Raw genomic sequence first — 20,263 nt, 5'->3', positions numbered from 1 at the left:
TTTCACTAATCAGAACAAATTAATCAACTTGTAAAACTTTTGTACCATTATAATATGTATAGTTGTGGTTTCTGTCTTAACCATCAATAATAGGGATGAACCTATCCCCAACATTGTAGCTGAATACTAACTCTGAGAGAGTTCAAATTCCCATGTGGATACAGAGTTTGCAGTGAACATTTTCATCCTTTTATGGTTCTAAGGTCAGAGGCAGGTCAGGACTCTCTGTTCTCAGTAGCCCCAACCCAGTTGTGCCATCCGTTGTGCAGAAACTTTCTTTGATTCAGGCACGTGTCCTCTAGGAGCCCCAATGCAACATAGGAAACAGTGTTTTATAGCTTAAATTATGCCAAGTAACCAATAAATCAGTTGTCTAGAACCAGTGTGTTACACCAGGTTTGTGGTGGTGTGGCTCATAAATCAATGCGTTTATTACACTGTCGTAAAACTGCTGTACTCAATGGATGTACTGTCACTTACTTAAGACTTTGCAAGTTGCTAATGAAAGTCACTCTATAAAAAGCAGTGCACAGAGCCAAGTCTCAGATGTGGTGCTGGCGGATGAATCCTAGCCATTTTGTACTGTATTTTCTTATATATGTAATGTTTATTGTAGGATTCATAACTGCTACCTGCACATGGACAATCAGTCTATCCTTTTTCATTTAACTGCAGATGGAGGAAAATTTGCCTTTCCACTTATTTGTGAAACCACCTTTACATAAATTGAATCAAAATTCAGGATATTTATGCTGTAGCACTTTGTGTGCTGTATCAAAGCATAAACATCTGAAAAGAATATTTCTGTGATCTTCTTTGAAGCTACTTTCTATCCTTGTATATACAACTTTTGTATCTTTGTTAAAATAATCTTACATGAAGTAAACACTTCATAGCATACAGTGAAACATTCATTTAATTGTTACTCCTAAGGAAAATTACATTTGCTGAGATTTGACTTCACAAAAATTGTCAATTGCCAGTTTGCCTGTAAATCACTTTACCATTAAGAAAACACCAATATGCATTGTTGATATTCAATTGGCTGTATAGTTTTAAATGCACAAGAGACTGTAGCTGTTCTCCAGCTATTAGAAAATGAAGAAACATGGAATTTAAGTTAGACTACATTCCCTAATTTATTTATTCATCTTAAAGCCTCATTGGTCCTTTTGAACACAAAGGATTTGAGAGTATTGGGGAATCATTTTTTCTAAACCAAGATGGAATTTAATTTTCCTGTAAATATGATTTGATAATCCCAAAAGGATCCTCAAAAATCAGATTATTTATTTAAATGGAAGTATGGATTCCACATGTAGTATGCAAAACAATTATGACCATTGGAAAGCTTTGACCTATTCATCAATGACAGTATCATAAAAAAAAAGAGAGAGCTTTAGGTAACTAATTATTCTGTTGGTTCTTCCCATACCACTTGCAGGAGTGCTCTTGAACGTGGATGTTCTTAGCAGGAGAAAGCCCTCATTTCCTATTTTTGAAGCTTTAAAGATTGTTTCACTTGGAATAAAGCCTGTTTAAGCAAGAAAACCTTCAAAACTGGATGTGGAGATTCTCTTCTTCTCATGTAGCAATTAGATGGCACCTGATTTTTAACTGCAGGAATTCTAGGGTACTGTATTAAACCATGTATCCATAGTCTGTCCTACATAAATTACGCTCTTACTTTGTAATGATGAAAGCTTCCTACCATAGTAGGTGAGACGTCCTCTTGCAATGTTTTTCCCTCTTGAATTTTCAGTAATGCACTCATAGAGGCCTGCATCCTCCTGCTGGAAATTTGGAATTTCAATCATGCCATTGGATTTTCTCAACTTTACTTTACTTGGAAATGGCAGGCCATCAGTTCTTCTCCAGTTTATCTGAGGCACTGGGCTAAAAGGAAAGTTATGGGATTAGTTACTTTTAAAAAGTTTGCTTAAGAACAGTCATTTGGTAACATTATATACATCATGTGAAATTAAAATAACCTCAATACTGACTAAAGAAAAAAGGTTTGTAGTCAATTTTTATCTAATATACATCATATATTACAGATGGTGGAACACTGAAGAAACTGATTTGCAAATATATGCATTGTGTTTGGTTCACTATTATTTGTGTTGGCAGATTGTCCATTATTCACAACAATTTGGCTGACTGTTCAGTGTTTGTAAAACTTTCTACAAAATCCCAGTAGCTGCATTCCAGAAATACTTTAGGATAGGATTTTCAAAAAATCTTAGTGTTGGTTTCCCACTGAAGTCAAAGGCAGTTTTATGATCGACTTCCATGGGAAGAAACATAGGACGAGACTAAGCAATTTTGAAATTTGCATTCTTCCGTTGCTGTTCATTAATTCTCTGATTTTAAAAATTTCGGTCACCTAGTCAATAAGTACAAGCAGTATTATATGATTTAGGTTGCCAATCTCACACCCTAAATCATGAATACTCGGCAAAGCTCTCGTCAAATAACCTATAGAATAATTGGCAAATACATTTGCAGAAATTAAGACTGGTTCTCAAACCGTTAGTGAAGAGCAGAAGGGACTAAGTTTAGATAAGAGGAAAGAACTATGATGATGTGCTAAGAAACTGTTTTTATGGATATTTACAATGTCAAAGAAAAGAAGTATTATGACAGCATCAGTTAACAGTACAATGAGAATTCTGTGTGTGTTTGCATACCACGGATGGTTTGAATAAATGTCAATATAACATCATATTGATTGTATTCAGGGTAACTTGAAGTCTCATTTAAATTGCTATGTTGCCTATATACATGTTTTTAATTTTAATAAAGTGTATAAGAACTTACTTTCCTAGGGCAAAACATTCCAGTTTCACTGTTGAACCTTTAGCTGCAGGCAGCGTCTCAGGAAACTGAACTTCTATTTTGGGTTCATATTCACCCATAACACCTGTTAATTATGAGAACGACAAAAGATCAGTAGTTTTTATTTGTATAGTTCTGCCTTTTTCTTTAGCATTACAGCAAGTTCGGTTCAACATATCCATCTCTTCTGATCAAATGCACACTGTTTTAAGAAAAACTTGTGGGCCTCGGGATTTTCTTCCCATGAGACAAATAATTTCAGTGTACAGTAGAGTAGTTCACAGTCAGCACTAATCTTTTGATTAGAAACTACTACTCTTGATATGCATGAAAGATTACTCTACATATGACAAAAATGTATGCACCAGATACTATGTGTATGTAGACAGCAGTTTTAATCAATATACAGTTTCAGATTGAAGTCATACCATCTGTGCGCAGCACTAGAGGGGTTGGTGAACCGAGAATTCTGGTGTTTGTTACAGTGCTGGTCACAACACAGGTGTAATTTCCTACATCTGATGGCTCCACTTTAGCTATGTAGAGATGCCCCGTCTCCTGAGACACAAATCGGCGACTGTCCTCTTGTACAAATGATGGATATTTGTTGAAGATCCAAGCAAATGACAGTTCTAATTTGTGTTAAAAAAAAAAAAAAGAAATAGGAATGTAATATACACAGTCTGCCTGATAGCACAAGAAGTTGGGCTTCAAACTGGGAGGTACGATATTCTCGCAAATACTGGTAGCTGGGTGAAGTTAGTTATGCCTCAGCCAGGAGGAATTGGCTACTTTACCTGGGACAATTTATATAGAAATACACCAGTATTTCCCTACCCCATCACCTTCGACAGCTCCCAAACAGGCACAGGCAGGAAACCTTATATCCACTGCTTCAAATATGTTTTGCAGGCAGCAAACAATTTTTCACTTGAGTTTTGATTGACCTGCCCTGGTATTAAAATACCTTATAGCATTTGCCCTGCCTTTGCAAATGGAGATTATACCTCTCCACACGCAGCTCATTAGAAAACCATAGGTGTGCATGTAGTGATCATTTCAGTGCCGCTATCAAAAGAGAGAGTGCGAATTTAACAATTCTTAGAACTAAATTCCAGCGAGTTCCAATAGAACAGGGAATCAGAAGAACAATGTCACAACACTGGAGATGATATCTATGGGAGAAGTTGGACTAAAGCAAATTATTAAAATATTTATGTACTGAGTAATACAAAACAGACATCAAAATGGGATAGATTTCCAAATTATGTTTAATTTTCTTTTATTAAAATTTAAACTCCCTCCATTAGCAAAGTCATAGACAATGTTAACAGTAAGACCTTTTGCTTTGTATTGAGCCTGAATGTTGTTTTCAAGAGTTAGGCTTTTGTTATATTAGGAAGCATTTATTACTGGAAGAATATACCCAAGAGACCTAATGAACTTTTAGTATAAGTCTCTTTATATGACATAATCCCTTGCCAAAACAGAAAAGTTTTTCAGTATAACCTAAGGAGTGAATTTAAACCAGACTATTTATACATGTATAACCCCTGCAACCCTATGTGGACATTTATTCCAGTGTAAGTGTCCCCACACAGCAGAGTTATACTGTAGCCTACGGAGCATTTAGAGCTTTAGCCTGTATCCTGTAAGGGTACGTCCATACTACCCGCCCGGGTCGGCGGGTAGCGATCGACTTCTCAGAGTTCGATATATCGCGTCTCATCTCATATATCGAACGCGCTCCCATCGACTCCGGAACTCCACCACCGCGAACGGCGGTGGTGGAGTCGACGGGGGAGCCATGGACTTTGATCCCGCGGCGTCTGGACGGGTGAGTAGTTCGAACTAAGGTAGTTCGAGTTCAGCTACGCTATTTGCGTAGCTGAACTTGCGTACCTTAGTTTGACCCCCCTCCCAGTGTAGACCAGGCCTAAGACACTGGCTTCAGCAGTTAGCATAAGGCTTGAGGTCTATGAACTTTGTAGATGGATATTCAGATGTACATGCTGTATTATCTCTAAATATCTTGCTGGGTTAGAAGAATGGGGAGTACTTGCGGCACCTTAGAGACTAACAAATTTATTTGGGCATAAGCTTTCATGGGCAAAAACCCACTTCATAGGATGCATGCAGTGGAAAATACAGTAGGAAAATTCTATGATGTGTCATGCAGGAGATCAGACTAGCTAGTCACAATGGTCCCTTCCCACCTTAAAGTCTATATATGGGCTAAAACTTACCTAAAAGAGCCTAGTTCTCCCAGGTTAAGGCAATAGGAATTTTATCATTACCTTCAAAGAGACCAGAGTTAGGTCAACATTGAGTGCCTTTGAAAGTGTCCCCCTCTGTATATTTAGCAATTTTTCCACAATATCATGTATCAAAATTTATGAGAAGTGGGGAAGAAGGGTAACCTGTGTCCATTGGGCATATAAAATGAGTGCACCTTACACGACAGGCCAGGAGACCAGAGTGGGGTGCAGGAGGCATAGCAAGGAATGCAACTACAAAGAGGGTGCAAAATATTATAAATCAGGCCATGCATCCCCACCTTATCTTATAGAAAAAGGGGACTAGATTAAACCCACTGTTGTGGAGTGCCTCACTCTGTGCCTGCTCAACTACCACATAGCGTAAGTAAGCATGGTAGCACTGAGCCCAGACTACTGCTTTCTAAGACAAAGAGACATTCACTGTATGTGAGCGACTGAACTTTGATGACATTTATTCCCTTTCTGATAAGGTGGCTCTTTAAAACTGACATTTACATATTTTCACATTGGCAAGCTTCCTGTTGGGTTCAAGCTAGGCATAATGCGACCTTTGGAAGGGAAATGTAATGCTCCTCAGCTACACCTAAGGTACCCCCAAAAGGACTAAAGAGGGCTCCCAAAACTATGCTGAACCAAGGTTATCCGCCCCTTTCCAGAAGCCAAAGGGTTGCATCAGTTTGCATACCGACGTGCTTAAAAAAATTAAAATAAAATAAACCAAACCAGTTCTGATTTTACAACAGGGGAGCATAATAAACCAGAAAAAAAAAAATCAAACGGTATGTCCTTTTACCTGTTTGATTTCTTCATTCCTTATCCTGCTTGAGCTGCCCTTTTTGCTCTGCCTTATTATCCTCATTCCATGTTTTCACCTTTCCCCTTCCTTCTGGCTCTGGTTTGAATTATTTTTTCTTTACCTCTCTTCCCCAATATGCTACACCATCCCTTTCTTACTGAGAGTCTTGGGTGTATTGCCTTCCAATCCTTATTTAAAACAGCAGAGAAAACTCTGATGTTCCTTTGCTTATATAGTTTAATGCTGGAGATGAGCAAGAGACACAGACTTTAGATCAGACTCTTCAATTTACCCAGTGTTCAGGAGTGTATGCAAAAGTCCTATAGGATGAGTTAAAATACTGACATTTCTATAATTATTTTTCAAAAGCACCCTATGGAATTTTATAAAGAATTATATAATTGCTATAGAATTCTATAGGATTCATAACACTGATAAAAACAAAGAGTGACACACTTTCTATAGAATAATTCCTACAGAATCTTATTTCATTTCCATACAGTCCTATTGATTTCAGCCCTGTTAAATATTAACATTTTTCACAATAGGGAGGGAATAATTTCTAATGTGGGGACATTTCTGTTTAATAAAGGATAGAAGCGTAAGTCTTCATTTTGTTAAAGCGACGAGTTTACTCTAACTTTATTATCACAGTCTAGCTTGTTTTATACTGAAAGCTGCAGAAGTTAGATAATTAGCATGACATTGTAAAATCATTCTGAATAGTCTTTTCAGATGTGATTGTTTCTCTTCAGCAGTTCGAGATACTAAACACAGCCACCTACATACAATCCTTAAAAGAAATGTTGTTTAAAGTAAATTATAAAGCAGATTCTTTTGTAAAACTGTTTTTTGTTGACTCTGTTTTAATTAATCTGTTTTATTTTTCCTCCAGAAAAAGACACTAAAGCAAAAAATAAGGATTTGGATACTTGGTGTAAAAAGCAGAGGCGTGATTCGGCTCTCATTATCCTGGCATAAAGCAGGAGTAACTTCAGTCAAGTCAATAATTACTCTTGTGACGGAGGACAACAGTCAGGCCCAGTATATCCCAGTTTGATCAGACATATAGACATTCTACACCTCTACCTCGATATAACACTGTCCTTGGGAGCCAAAAAATCTTACCGTTATAGGTGAAATCGTGTTATATCGAACTTGCTTTGATCTGCTGGAGCGCGCAGCACCGTCCCCCCGGAGCACTGCTTTACCGCGTTATATCCAAATTTGAGTTATATCGGGTGGCATTATATCGAGGTAGCGGTGTATGAATAAATCCTAACTGCCCTTTCAACAGAAATTTTTATTGATTCTTTTAAAAATGAAGTACAACGTTCCTTTCCCCAGCATCCCATAGCTAGTATTTCATTTATATTTACAGTGACTAACAAAACTGTATTTTTCCCCAATAAATTCATATTAAATAACTTGTTCTGTGACTTATTGCATTTGCTCTGCTTGCCTTTTGCTGCTCTTACTGTACCTCTAGTGACATAAAATCTCTTCTTTCCTGTCCATTGTATTTCTTCTATTATAAATGAAAGTAATGCATCCTTTTTTAGGTTTCCTCAGAGATCTAATCCTCTGTTTTCAACCATACAGTTTTTTCTTTCTTGCGACCACAAGGGGCATAAGGCATAGAGAATTATAGCTACTACTCAATTTTTAATTTTTATTTGTTTAGCTCGTGGCTTATTTCCACATTTTTTCTCCAAGTATGATAACTTCAGCCATTTTTCCAGCATTATTTATTCCTATTTTATTATTATTCATATTACAATAGCATCGAGAGGCCCCATCTGGGATCAAGTCCCCCTTTGTGCTAGGCACTGCATATACATAATAGTTCAATTACAAAGCTTCCAAGTTTAAATGTATGCAGGCTAGAGAATTTAAAGATAAAATTGTCTTAATCAGCATAATATTTCAAGTCTAGCACTGTCATTTCCTGTCACTTAGGAATTTAAGAGTACAATTTTCAAAAGCACCAAAGTGATGGGTATGTCTGTACAGCCATCACGAAGTGAGATTGTAGAAGCTCATGTCTGCCTACCCAAGCTAGCTTTGATCTACAGTGAACAGCCAGGTTCTGAGTTCCAAGTGCCAACCCTATCTATGCTAAGCTGGGCTCAGAAGACTAAGAAAGCAAGCTGAGGAAGTGACTGAAATTCCAGGTTAGTGTTTTAAGGCTGTTACATTCCCCAAGGTGCAATCTGGACTGATGGGTACCTCTTGCATGCTTCGCTGTGAGAGCAACCACTGCTGGTCTGCTCACACATAGCCTCCAGCATGTAAATCATTTTCAGCTATATTTTATGAGTGCTATAATCAGCCACTTATGAATTACTTTGCAGGGTAACACAAGCAGACTCTCAGTCCCAGACCTTCCCCCAGAAACGTGCATCTTGTACTGTCCAGCATCCTCCCGGACAATGCAAGCTCATATAAAGTCTGTGATTTCATTAATAGAAAATAATAAGCATAAACCTTGTTATCTCAAATGAAGTTTCCCAAATACATAATCCAAACACACACTAGTTTAGATAAAACAATAACACAAATGTATTAACTACAGAAAGATAGATTTTTTAAGTGATAAGTAATGAGCCTTAAAAGTCCGAATTGGCTACAAAGAAATAAAAAGGTAAAATGCAAACTAATACCTAATTTAACAAGCGAAGTGAATTCAAAGAAAAGGTTTCTCTTGCCATATATTTTAGCAGTCTTACTAGATAGAAACTTTTCAGCCAGGATCTCTCCCTAGTCTAATGATGCTTCCTTCATCCTTCAAGTGTTGTTGATGCCATGAGTAGAGATGAAGGGAAAGATGATTTTGGGCCTCTGTTCCTCATTTTCATCCTTTTCCTCTTCTTTGAGAATCATCTCCAGGATTCAGGAGACAAAAAGTCTGGGGAGACAGGAACTTCCAACTGCTTCTTTGCCAAGATGTAAATTTCTTGCTCACACTCTTTTTCCTGCCAAAGAATGGCCACTTAAACAGGTGATAGCCCATTTGATTTTATTGACACCAGGCTGAAGCTTCAGTTTGCCTTTTGTCTTTGAGGGACTAGTTTGTGCCTGCTTTTCTAAGCTTGGAATGTGTCAGTTATATTATATAGTAAGATCTTATAACTTTACATACAATGTTGACGCACATATTTTAACAGGACAATAATGATCAGCAGATTATGAGTTTTCAAAAGATACCTCACAAGGCATACCTTGTACAAAATCCATTATAATTTTGTAAAAAGGGTGAGCATAGGAATACAGATTGTTACAAAGGCCTTACCTAATTGTGTATTTAATCCACAAAGAGAACTAAAATGAGGCACCTGAATTTAGCACAACTCACCTAATTTTCCTCTGCTCCCTTCAAAGCACTTTCAATAGACTATTCTAGCCCTGACTTTTCCATCTGGTACATAGCCATCTTTCCCATATGACAATGTACCCAGACCAAAATTAAATAAATTATTTTTAAAAAAATTAAAAAGTTGTCTCTGGTTGGTTTCTTTATCTAACATCAACATAGGAATTACCATGGATCAGACTCATCTTGCGCCCAGTAACAAATGCTTTAGAGGAAAGTACAAGAAACCCCAGAGTAGGCAGATGTGGGATAATTTGCCACTACACTTCCTCCCTCCCCCCGCCTTGCAGGTGCAGACTGGCATGAGGTTTTATCTCCCTTCCAACATCTGTGTTTTTATTCCAGGTGCCTCCACTATTTTCATATCACAACACTGTACTTTCTAGACCATATGGAGAAAGACTCATGATGGATTAAGGATGTGTGAGGTGCAACCCCCACATATCCTTGATGCAGCACAAGATGGATTGTAACAGAGGCATTTGGAAGACACAATGCACTGTAAAGAAACAGTCAATCCTTAGGGAATAGTAGATTTCACTATTTATTAGAAAGCAAGCTAAAATCCACAGAAAAATCAGGTTAGACCCGACACTTTTTCCTGTCTACAGATGCACCCATCTGTCTTTTACAATTTGGCAGATGTTTTTCTGATGTTAACTGCATCATAATCACAGTGTTAAGTGGAGAAACAATAGGAGTCAGATTTTCCACATAAACCAGCAACTGCAACTGGAATGGAGACCTCAGAAGAAACAAATTACATACATAGATTGTGGAATCTCAGTCATTGGAGATTTCTAAGAACAGGTTAGACAAACACCTGTCAGGGATGTTCTAGATAATACTTAGCCCGGCCTCAGTGTAAGATACCAGACTAGGAGGGACCTTGATAGGTCATCAAGTCTTACATTTATATGATTCTATGATCTGCCTTCATATTTTTAGTTACTGGACTCAAGAAAATCTGACAGTATATTATTGCTGTAAAATACAACACAAATTCCTACACACTTCCTGTAGTCATTATAGCTGTAGACCCAAATATAACACCCTATTACTTGCAGACATGAAGAAAAGGTGTTAATGAACTCTCATTAGATCCCTACCACCATAGATGGGATATGTAAAGCGTAGTTATATGTAACTTCAAAATAGTTTTAATCCAGTTGAAAATCCTGTTAAGACCACAGCTGGTTCCACTGACACATTGTCAAGCTCTTTCATGCAACCTTCCTAAGGATGTGTGAAAATTGCCTGAAGGCCTGGAGGGGTGACAACCAACTTGTCTGCATATCAACTTGAAAGCACTGTATGACAAGCAGACCTGTGGCAATTCTCCAAAAAGGGCCATATATGGGGAGTTTAATGTACCCATTCTACACACCACTGACATCATATCTCAATTGGAAGCTTATTTTATGTATATTTAGACACAATCTGATGAGGAGCAACAGTAGGAGTAGATTGCGTACTCAGTTTGTACTGCATAGTGGATAGATATGAATGTATATGAATTCATAGAATCATAGCAAGAGGTCATCTAGACCAATCCCCTGCACTCATGGCAGGACTAAGTATTATCTAGATCATCCCTGACAGGTGTTTGTCCGACCTGCTCTTAAAAAATCTCCAATGATGGAGATTCCACAACCTCCCTAGGCAATTTATTCAGGTGCTTAACCATCCTGACAGTTAGGAAGTTTTTCCTAATGTCCAACCTAAAGCTCCGTTGCTGAAATTTAAGCCCATTGCTTTTTGTCCTAAGAGGTTAAGAACAATATTTCTCTCTTCTCCTTGTAACAATCTTTTATGCACTTAAAAACTGTTATGTCCCCTCTCAGTCTTCTCTTTTCCAGACTAAACAAACTCAATTTTTTCAATCTTCCCTCATAGGTCACATTTTCTAGACCTTCAATCATTTTTGTCGCTCTTCTCTGGACTTTCTCCAATTTGTCCACATCCTTCCTGAAATGTGGCGCCCAGAACTGGACACAATATTCCCGTTGAGACCTAATCAGCACAGAGTAGAGCAGAAGAATTACTTCTCATGTGTTGCTTACAACACTCCTCCTAATACATCCCGGAATGATGTTCGCTTTTTTTGCAACAGCATTACACTGTAGACTCATATTTAGTTTATGGTCCACTATGACCCGCAGATCCCTTTCTGCCGTACTCCTTCCTTGGCTGTCATTTCCTATTTTGTAGGTGTGCAACTGATTGTTCCTTCATGCTTCTCCATTTGTAAGCTTGTGCACATACAATGTAGCATTTAGTCTGTCTGGTAGAAGGTTTCAATTTGTAATTTCCTATACATGAAGTACTAGTCTTTGAAATATTCTAGAAACTAGCTTTTTAATTCAGTGACATTTATGCACAGGTCAGTATTACTGTTACAGATGGCAATACACTGCTTCATACTGGGCTTCAATCAAAGTGCTCACTAAAGAAAAAATGGCAATTTTGATACTAAAATATAGATCTAATTTAGCACAAATCTGCATAGTTGCACAAAATGAAAAGTGGCAGTAGTGGTGGTGCTAATGTTAACAATATACTTTGGGAATTACAGGGAATTACAGAATAGGAAAACATGGAGGATACAAACCCCTTAAAGCTTACATCAAAGAGCAAAAGGCTCACCACAAACTTTGAAAAATGTGTTATTTGTCAAGAAAATCAAAAGAATGCAAGTATCAAAAGCCACCAGTGCTGGACGGAATTTTGTGCTGCTGTCAGCTGGAGCCAGGAGAGATGAATTGTATAGGCAGCTACTGAATGAGTTTAGATGATGTGACACCAATACCCTATCACAGGGGTTGCTTTCAGAAACACACAAGCAAGTCGAATTTGGCACATGTCAGAGCTGTACTGAACTCAGGAAGAAAATTACTCTGAATCTGATCAGAGAGCACCATGCTCACCTACTTCTATAGCCACCAGAGCAAGCACGTCCTCCACTGACTGGTCTTGTTGCATTGCTTGCTTGAGAAAAACCACACACAAAAAGACAAGAAACTTCATAAAATACAAACATATGAGAGAACAACCAATTTAAGGGAGGCAGCACTTCAAGGAGGAGATGACATGATATGCAGAATACCTGCGGAAGACTTGATCACTAAGGATGCAGTTTATCACTCAACATGCCTTTTTTCCTACTCGGGTAAAACAAATCGTAAAGCAAAACTATCTAGTTACCCTACAACAATATAGTCACCTTATGATAATGCATTTTATCAGTTGATTGGAGAGGTAGACAATGATCTTAGGTACAACGAGAAGGCTCTTCTTCTTTCCAAGCTGCTACAAAACAATAATGCCCCACTTCCCTCAGATAGAGGAACCACAAGCAATTCCAGTAGCAAATTACAGGCAAGATTAGAAAAAGACGGGTTCTGCAATTTCATTCCATAAACAGCATGGACAAGGCAAGTCTATCATTGTTCTATGTGGTGCAATAACATTAGCTGATGCTACCCTAGATGCAAGTAAATGAAGCAGGAACTTAAGTCATCCAAATATTTAGTGGATGTTCTTCTGCTGAGTGAGCCTGATAAAGAGCTTTCACTCTTTGGTTGATAGATCAAGAGGAATATAATTCAGCTAGCAATGAATATCATCCTTCAGAAAACATTCGGAGAACGTGCTTCTCAGCTGAGGCGTGCATAGTATTGAACAGTTCCGAAGTTATCACAGCACTGTACTGAAACAATCCATGAGCTGAGAGCATGCAGGAAAGAAACCACAGTGTACATGAGAGATTCCACAACTTTCGTACAGATGGAGACAAACTCCACATATTCTATGAATAGGCTGCTGAGTATTTGAGACAGATCCTAAAAAGATCTGACAAAGTTAATTTTATAGTCAAAGTCCTTAAAATGTTTGACAACAACCCTGTGAAAATTCTTCTATGACTATATGGTTCAAAATGTACCTGAGTGTGCAGGAACACACCCAGCACAAACATTTCTTCCTCCTGGAGGCTTTTCCAATGGTAAAGTAGCAAAGTTCTTCACCCACTCAGATGCTGAAGACCAAACCTTGTATAATACTCAAGAGGAAACAGACACAAGGATGCTTCTGCATGTTATATGTGCCAATATGGCTTTAGGGTCTCTTGGTGTCAAAGGATCCATAGTAATTAGGTCACCTGATACATGTTTTAGTCCTTGATGTTTACTACTTTCCAAAAATGAAACATACGGACATGTGGATTGAAACAGGCACCATTACTAGCACGACTGACAAATATATTTTCAGACCTATGCGTGCAATTTGTGATGCACTCACTCCTGACTTCTGCAACATACTTCCTGCTGTACATGCATTTCAAAGATTCAACCCTGTGTCATCCCTATCTAGCATTGAAAAAAAAACATGTGTTTAATGTTGTCAAAACAATGGGATCTTACTGCTTCAGAGATCTTGCCAAATTAGGGGAGAGTGTCGGACAAGCTGCAATTTCTGCTGCAAGGAACTTGGTAGCAATGCTGTATGACCTGAGTGAGAAAGAAAAGGAGACCAACAGAGACCTGAATTGCTTGCACCACAATCTAGCCATCAAAAAGGACAAGTCACAGGCCAAACTCCCACCCATGAGGACAGTTTTGAAGAGCATGTCAAAAGAGCATCTTAGCAAACAAAGATTTGGATGTCGTCACACATAGATAAACCAGATATTGGATCACCATTGCAACATAGATGGGAAAACATGTGATGAATTACTTCCTGTATTCTTCAAGGACCCAGCGGCATCAGAACTTCTACAAGATCTAAATTATGCCTATGCCCATAGGGGTTGCTGCAATATCAACTGTGCCTGCAGTCAGAACAATGGTCCCTGCACAGAACTGTGTACATGCCAAGGCAGTGAAGCCTGTAGTAACCCACACACTCTCCAGAGATTATAGTGATGAACAAGATGATGATGATGATGTCACCAGCATTATTAGATTTCAATGATACCTGTACAAATTCTTATTAGATTTTAAGATTGTTGTTGCAATGCTTTGAGGTCACAAATAAACCAATTTTATGTCTTAAAATAATATATAGTCATTAAACTAACAGAAACTAATGTAAATATCAAAAAGTCATTTTAACATAGTGATAATGTCGTTGTTTATCCACATTACTATGATAAAGGCACCACTTGACAGATCCACATCATACCTCATCTTAAAGTAGACATAATAAGCTTTCAAATGATGTATGATGTGTGCGTAGAAGGGTTACCGGTCATGTCTGCCACTTGCCTAAATGAGATGCCCTGAGTAACTGCATATATGACAAGGACTCACAACAGGCTGAGTGCAAACAAAGCGTACTTCCAATCAGGGCCTGACACTGCATTCCTTGAGCATTCATAACTCTTAATGACAGAAAAAGGAAAACAGACCCAATTACTTTTAGTTGGAAACTGAATTAGCAGCTCTGTGGGGCTTCCAGAATTGTGCTCATGCATGTGGTTATTTTATCAACAATAAAGTGAAACAGGAACCATTACTGGATACCATCCCCACTCACATCTACCAAATAGAAACCCCTGTGCAGTGTTTTCAAAAAAATTACCCTTTTAGGAACACAAGGGGCACAGATTAAGTGGATAAAATAATTGTGGCCTTTCCCCTTCTCATTACATTTGTACAAATTAAATGTGGAGACTTTCTTTTTAAAGCCTAACAACATTATTTATGCTGCCCACTTCTTTTGGTTGATTTCAGTTACATTTTGATTTAGATTCATAGACTTTAGGGCAGAAAGGACCATTGTGATCATCTAGTCTGACCTCCTGCACGTCGCAAGCCACAGAACCTCACCCACACACTCCTGTAATACATCCCATAACCTCTGGCTGAGTTAGGGTGACCAGACAGCAAGTGTGAAAAATCAGGATGGGGGTGGGGGGTAATAGGAGCCTATATAAGAAAAAGACCCCAAAATCAGGACTGTCCCTATAAAATTGGTGTCAAGTATCAGAGGGGTAGCCGTGTTAGTCTGGTTCTGTAGAAGCAGCAAAAAAATCTAATGTACCCTTTATAGAGAACAAGACGTTTTGCAGCATGAGCTTTCGTGGTCAGAACCACTTCAGCTTGTATTCACCCAAGTGGGTATTCACACAGTCTGTTAGTCTATGCTGTGTTATCTGTTGGTTTTGTTCCTATAAAATTGGGACATCTGAGTTACTGAAGTCCACAAACTATGATTTAAAGATGTCAAGTTACAAAGACTCCACCATTTACTCTACTTTAAACCAATATATGACCATGCCACATGCTGCAGAGAGCTATGAGAGGGACGAGGCGGAGTGGGCGGTGGGGTCTCGGGAGGCGGGACCATGGTTCGGGTGCCAGTGCCGCCCCGGCTCTCCCCGAGTTCCTAATTCTGTTTCCCTCACTCCTGCCTGGTATTTATCCTCTGATGTATTTATTGAGTCCCACCCTATCTCCCCTCAGGCTTTGTTTTGTTAGGCTAAAAACAAGCCAAGCTCGCTAATTCTTATCTCATAGAATAGATTTTCCATTCCTCTGATCATTTTAGTAGCCCTTCCCTCTATTGCATGATGGAAATTCGTATCTGATCATGCTGTTTCCAACTACACAGAATATGGAAATTGTACACAAACTCCCCAGAGTACCAAGGAAATGTTTTGATTTGAAACTAATGTAAATCATTAATCTTTCTGGCATAAAAAGTGAATTGTTTTGCAGATAAAATATAAAAGATGAATTTTCAGCACGTTATGCAGATTATTAGGCATGCAACTCCCATAAAAACAAAACAATGAAAGTCGTGTGAGCAATTACCCATGTAACCTGTTGAATGTTTAACCCTAAATTCTTAGTAAGAATGTTGAAATGCATTTTTTGGTTGAAATTGAGTCTTTTGCTTCAAACTAAAGTATTATGTGAAGTGAAATTGAAGAAATAATCTAGCCTCATGTCTGATCCTGGGGAAAAGAAGGAGTTGATCTTGATTTTCCAGTAACAGCACTACCCATTTGACCTCTAGCACCTCCCCACTCATTCATAAATGGGTAGCACCACACTCGTCTCTTCAGAGCTCATTTAGTGTATTAATCTGGTGCCATAATATAAAACATCATAACTGTATTCATAAAGTGTCCAGTCCCCACCTCCAAGCACCCAGTGTGCTCCAAAAAGAGCTAGAACAAAAAACTATCAAGAACAATGAAGACATCCAACAAGATAAAGTCAAATGAAATACTAACAAGAAAACCAAAGCATGGGCACAATACACATCCCGCGGAGGCACTGTAGAAGAGAGATCAGGACTTAGGAAACTTCTTTTAGCTCACACCAAAAGTCACTTAAACCTAGTTAGAAAAAGCCATGGAGAGGTTGAGCTCAAATTGCAGTGAAGAGATGGGCAATTTCCAGAGACTGGATTCTGCTTGCACATGGGATATGCAGAGGCTGTGATGTGATTCGACCAAGTGCCTATGTGAGCCCTTCACAAAACAGACACTGCTAAAGCTACCCCCTGATGCTTGACAGAATACTAGATAGTTCCTGCTCTGATTTGCTCACAGTCTACATAGACAAGACAGAAAGAGGACAGGGGAAAAGGGCATAAAAGGGACAGTTTGCAAATGTTAAGTTAGTGCCATGGATTTTTTGTTTTTATTTCCTTTTTTAATTTTCTAGGTTGGGTTTTGTTGGGTGTGGATTAGCTACACAGAAAGACAGACAGGGGGTAAGGGAGGATAGGTCTGGGGGGAAGAAGATGAAGGGCAAGTGGAGTGAGGCTAAACTGAAAAGACTGTGAGGGAAGGGATTTGGAGCAGACAGCCAATTAGCACAGAAGAGATGAACAGTTCACAGTGAAAACTGTAGAAAGCAGCCTGATGACATCATCCGTGTCCTTTTGTCCCTGTTGCAAAACCCTTCTAAGACCAGTTCTGTGTCTGCTCTATTGGAAGGATAGATTTGCTTAGCAAAAGCAGCTGAAAAAATGGGGGTGGGGGGCACTCAGTAATAACAGAACATTACATTCCCCCCGCCAAGTTTTCTTAAAACCTTCAAAGAGCAGCATGTGGCTGCAATTAAAAATAATACTACATGTCTGTGCTCTCCCTCATTACACATTTATCTTCAAGAACCGTCTTTTCATTCACTTAGAATATTTATTAATACTCATATGCATATAACACAAGGTAAGTAAAAATCCAAACAACATAAGCACTTGGCAATTTGGCACTGCTTGTTCTCCTTTGCCTCTTCAGACACATGGGGATTTGATAATTAGCTAGCATTCGTTTAAAACTGAATGCCCACAACAATGTTCTTTCCTTGTATTCTAACAGAAGGAATGAGATCTGTGAGTTTTCAGTGCTTCCACTGCAATCATTTAGATGTAGGCCAGGAGTGAAAAATCCCAAAGAGGGATGAAACTTGTGACCTTGTAACATAAAAGCGCTCCTTGGCTGACAGGTTAAATGTTCCTTGCCACACGGAGAGAAACTAAAATGCTAATGAAAAGGTCTAACAAAATGCTTTTATACATTTGGGTTTTACTATTGAATAAAAACCCAATTCCATTTACTCTGTAGCTGTGAGGGGATGATGTATTAGTTTCTCTTTATCATCTTTCTGAACTAATTGTTTCAGACTAGCAACGCCATTCAAAAATGAACCGACTCTGAGCATATTATTCTTTCTTTTGTGTATACTTTTAGGGTAAGAAACTGCTTCGGAAAGCAATATTTAAACACATACCCATTAGCCATATCTACTTCAAATGACAAATTGTTCTTTTAATCACCTCCACACAAATTTATATTTTAATTGCTCCAAGCGTCGTCATCCTTTTTTTTAAAAACAACTCTGTTGTGCTTTTTCAATGGTTGAAAGTATTTCAGATTACTTCCTGACTATAATAATTTTGAAGATAAAAAAAGATAATGCTTTGGATCATTCCTCAGCTAAACCACATCTGATTTCTTATTAATGTTACATGTTAGCTGTATAAACTAATGAAAATTATCTAAGGGTAAATTTTCAAAGTACTGCTGTAGTATTTAATAGGACGCACATGGCAAACGTCATTTAATAATCCTGTATTGATTTAATAGGACTTGCTTGGCATAACCCCAATAAAAACTGTAAACTATATCCACTATTTTACTCACCAGTGGTAACTGATACCCTAAAATCATTAGTAGGGCTGCAGGCAGTAAGCTATCCTGTCCTAACCTTCCGTATGGAAAGGAAAAGACTGGGGCACTGTACCAGAGTATTTAAAGGGGGTGAGGAAAGCCAAAGCAATCTGCAGGGAGATAAGGGATGTTGGTGGGAAAGTGGGAAGAAAAATGGGTACCTTTTCCCACGTCCCCTCCCTTTTCAATCAGAAAAAAACAGGGATGCTTTACAGCAAAGGGCAGGACAGGAGAAAACAGTTTTTATTTGACTTCTCTTTTGTGTGATCCCTTCACTGTTCTCTCCAATTCCTCTCCTCTTCCAACCCAGCTCTTCCTCTACAGCCTCTCATTCTTCCCCACCCTGCCCCCAATAAACATCCCAAGCTCAGAAAACTCGCCCACAGCCTCAGAGCTCTTCACTCTTCTACCTCACACCCGCCACCCTCAGGAGCCCCACACTCCGACATCTCAGAGATCATCTCTACTTGCTCCAGCAGGGAAGGACTCTGGGAGCAGGCATCAGGCAATATGTGCCAGGGAGACCCTGTGATCTTCCTCACTGTGGCTACAAGGATCCCTGTACATGTCCCCTAATGCCTGCTCCCACGGAATTAGCCCCACTCCTTGCCTCCTTCCTCAGCTTTGTACAGCTTGTGCTACTGGGACTCTTATCTACCCATCTCTAGTTGGAACCCTGTATATTGTAGCCTCCAGGGAATGAATCAGCTCTAGGGCCACCAGCACTCCCCCCAATGGCAGCAGGTGGTACTACACCCCAGAGTGCACACTACACAGTGTCTCCAGCATATCTGACAACCTCCAGTGCTCAAAACTCATGAGTCAAGCACCCCAAAAATCATTAGATGGGCTTAAAAAATGAGATTTCAATACAATAATACATTTTGGGTTCTTTTTGGTTTGCATTATGGTTAGCAACTGGAGTGCACTCAGGTTATATTTTCAATTTTTCTCAACAAACACAAAGGTTAGAAACTTGCTTTATTTTTTAAAATGAAAACTGAAAATCTCATGTAATCATTTGACTCCAGGAGGTGGAGCTTTAATTACAAGAAATAATGTGAAACTCCCAATAAAATCATGAGAATTGGCAACACTGGGTATTATTGGTAAGCTGTAGCACCATCAACCTCTAATGTCCCATCGAGCCACAAAAGCATCCTTCACCATCTATGCATAATGTCCAAACAACGTCTTATGAAAAGCATGGAATGTGAGGTATCCAATAAGTCACATATTCCTTTGCGCAATGAGAGTAGAGATTTTACATCAAACATTTTTCTATTAATGTACAAAATGGCCTCTGTGAATTTCAAATTTTGAGAAGCATTTAAAACAGTGTTACCGTCTAGTCCCCGTTCTCCCAAAATTGAAATACTCATCTGTGTCATAAGCTTTTATGGACAGGGAATGCATCTCTATGAGTGTAGAAAGTGTCTATCACATAGAATAATAGGATCATAGAAATGTAGGGCTGGAAGGGACCTTGAGAGGTCATCAAACCCAGCCCATTGCATTGAGGCAAGTATACTGAGTCTACCTAGAGCAACCGTGAGAAGTGTTTGTTCTTAAAAAACGATGGGGATTCCACAACCTCATTTAAGCCTATTCCAGAACTTAACGATTCTTATCGTGAGAAAGATTTTTCTAATATCTAAACTAAATCTCCCCTGCTGCAGATTAAGCCTATTACTTTTTGTCCTACCTTCAGTGAACATGGGGAACAATTGATCAGTATCCTTTTTATTACATCCCATCACATATGTGAAGACCTATTAGGTCCCCACACA

General features: G+C 38.8%; 1 protein-coding gene across 1 annotated transcript in view; it reads right to left on the bottom strand.

Annotated features, from left to right (window-relative positions):
* CNTN3 (contactin 3) overlaps positions 1-20,263 on the bottom strand; it is a 225,926-nt gene that overhangs the window by 58,342 nt on the left and 147,321 nt on the right. Inside the window, exons 4-6 of the mRNA XM_039482772.1 lie at positions 3,267-3,470; positions 2,821-2,923; positions 1,712-1,896 (exon numbers count right to left, since the gene is read on the bottom strand). Coding sequence (XP_039338706.1) covers positions 1,712-1,896; positions 2,821-2,923; positions 3,267-3,470 — 492 coding nt within the window. The remainder of the gene's footprint in view (positions 1-1,711; positions 1,897-2,820; positions 2,924-3,266; positions 3,471-20,263) is intronic.

Source organism: Mauremys reevesii, linkage group 7, assembly GCF_016161935.1.
Source record: "Mauremys reevesii isolate NIE-2019 linkage group 7, ASM1616193v1, whole genome shotgun sequence".
Lineage (NCBI taxonomy): Eukaryota > Metazoa > Chordata > Testudines > Geoemydidae > Mauremys > Mauremys reevesii.
The sequence above is the reverse complement of the archived record's forward strand: the minus strand, read 5'-3'. Positions and strand labels throughout refer to the sequence as shown.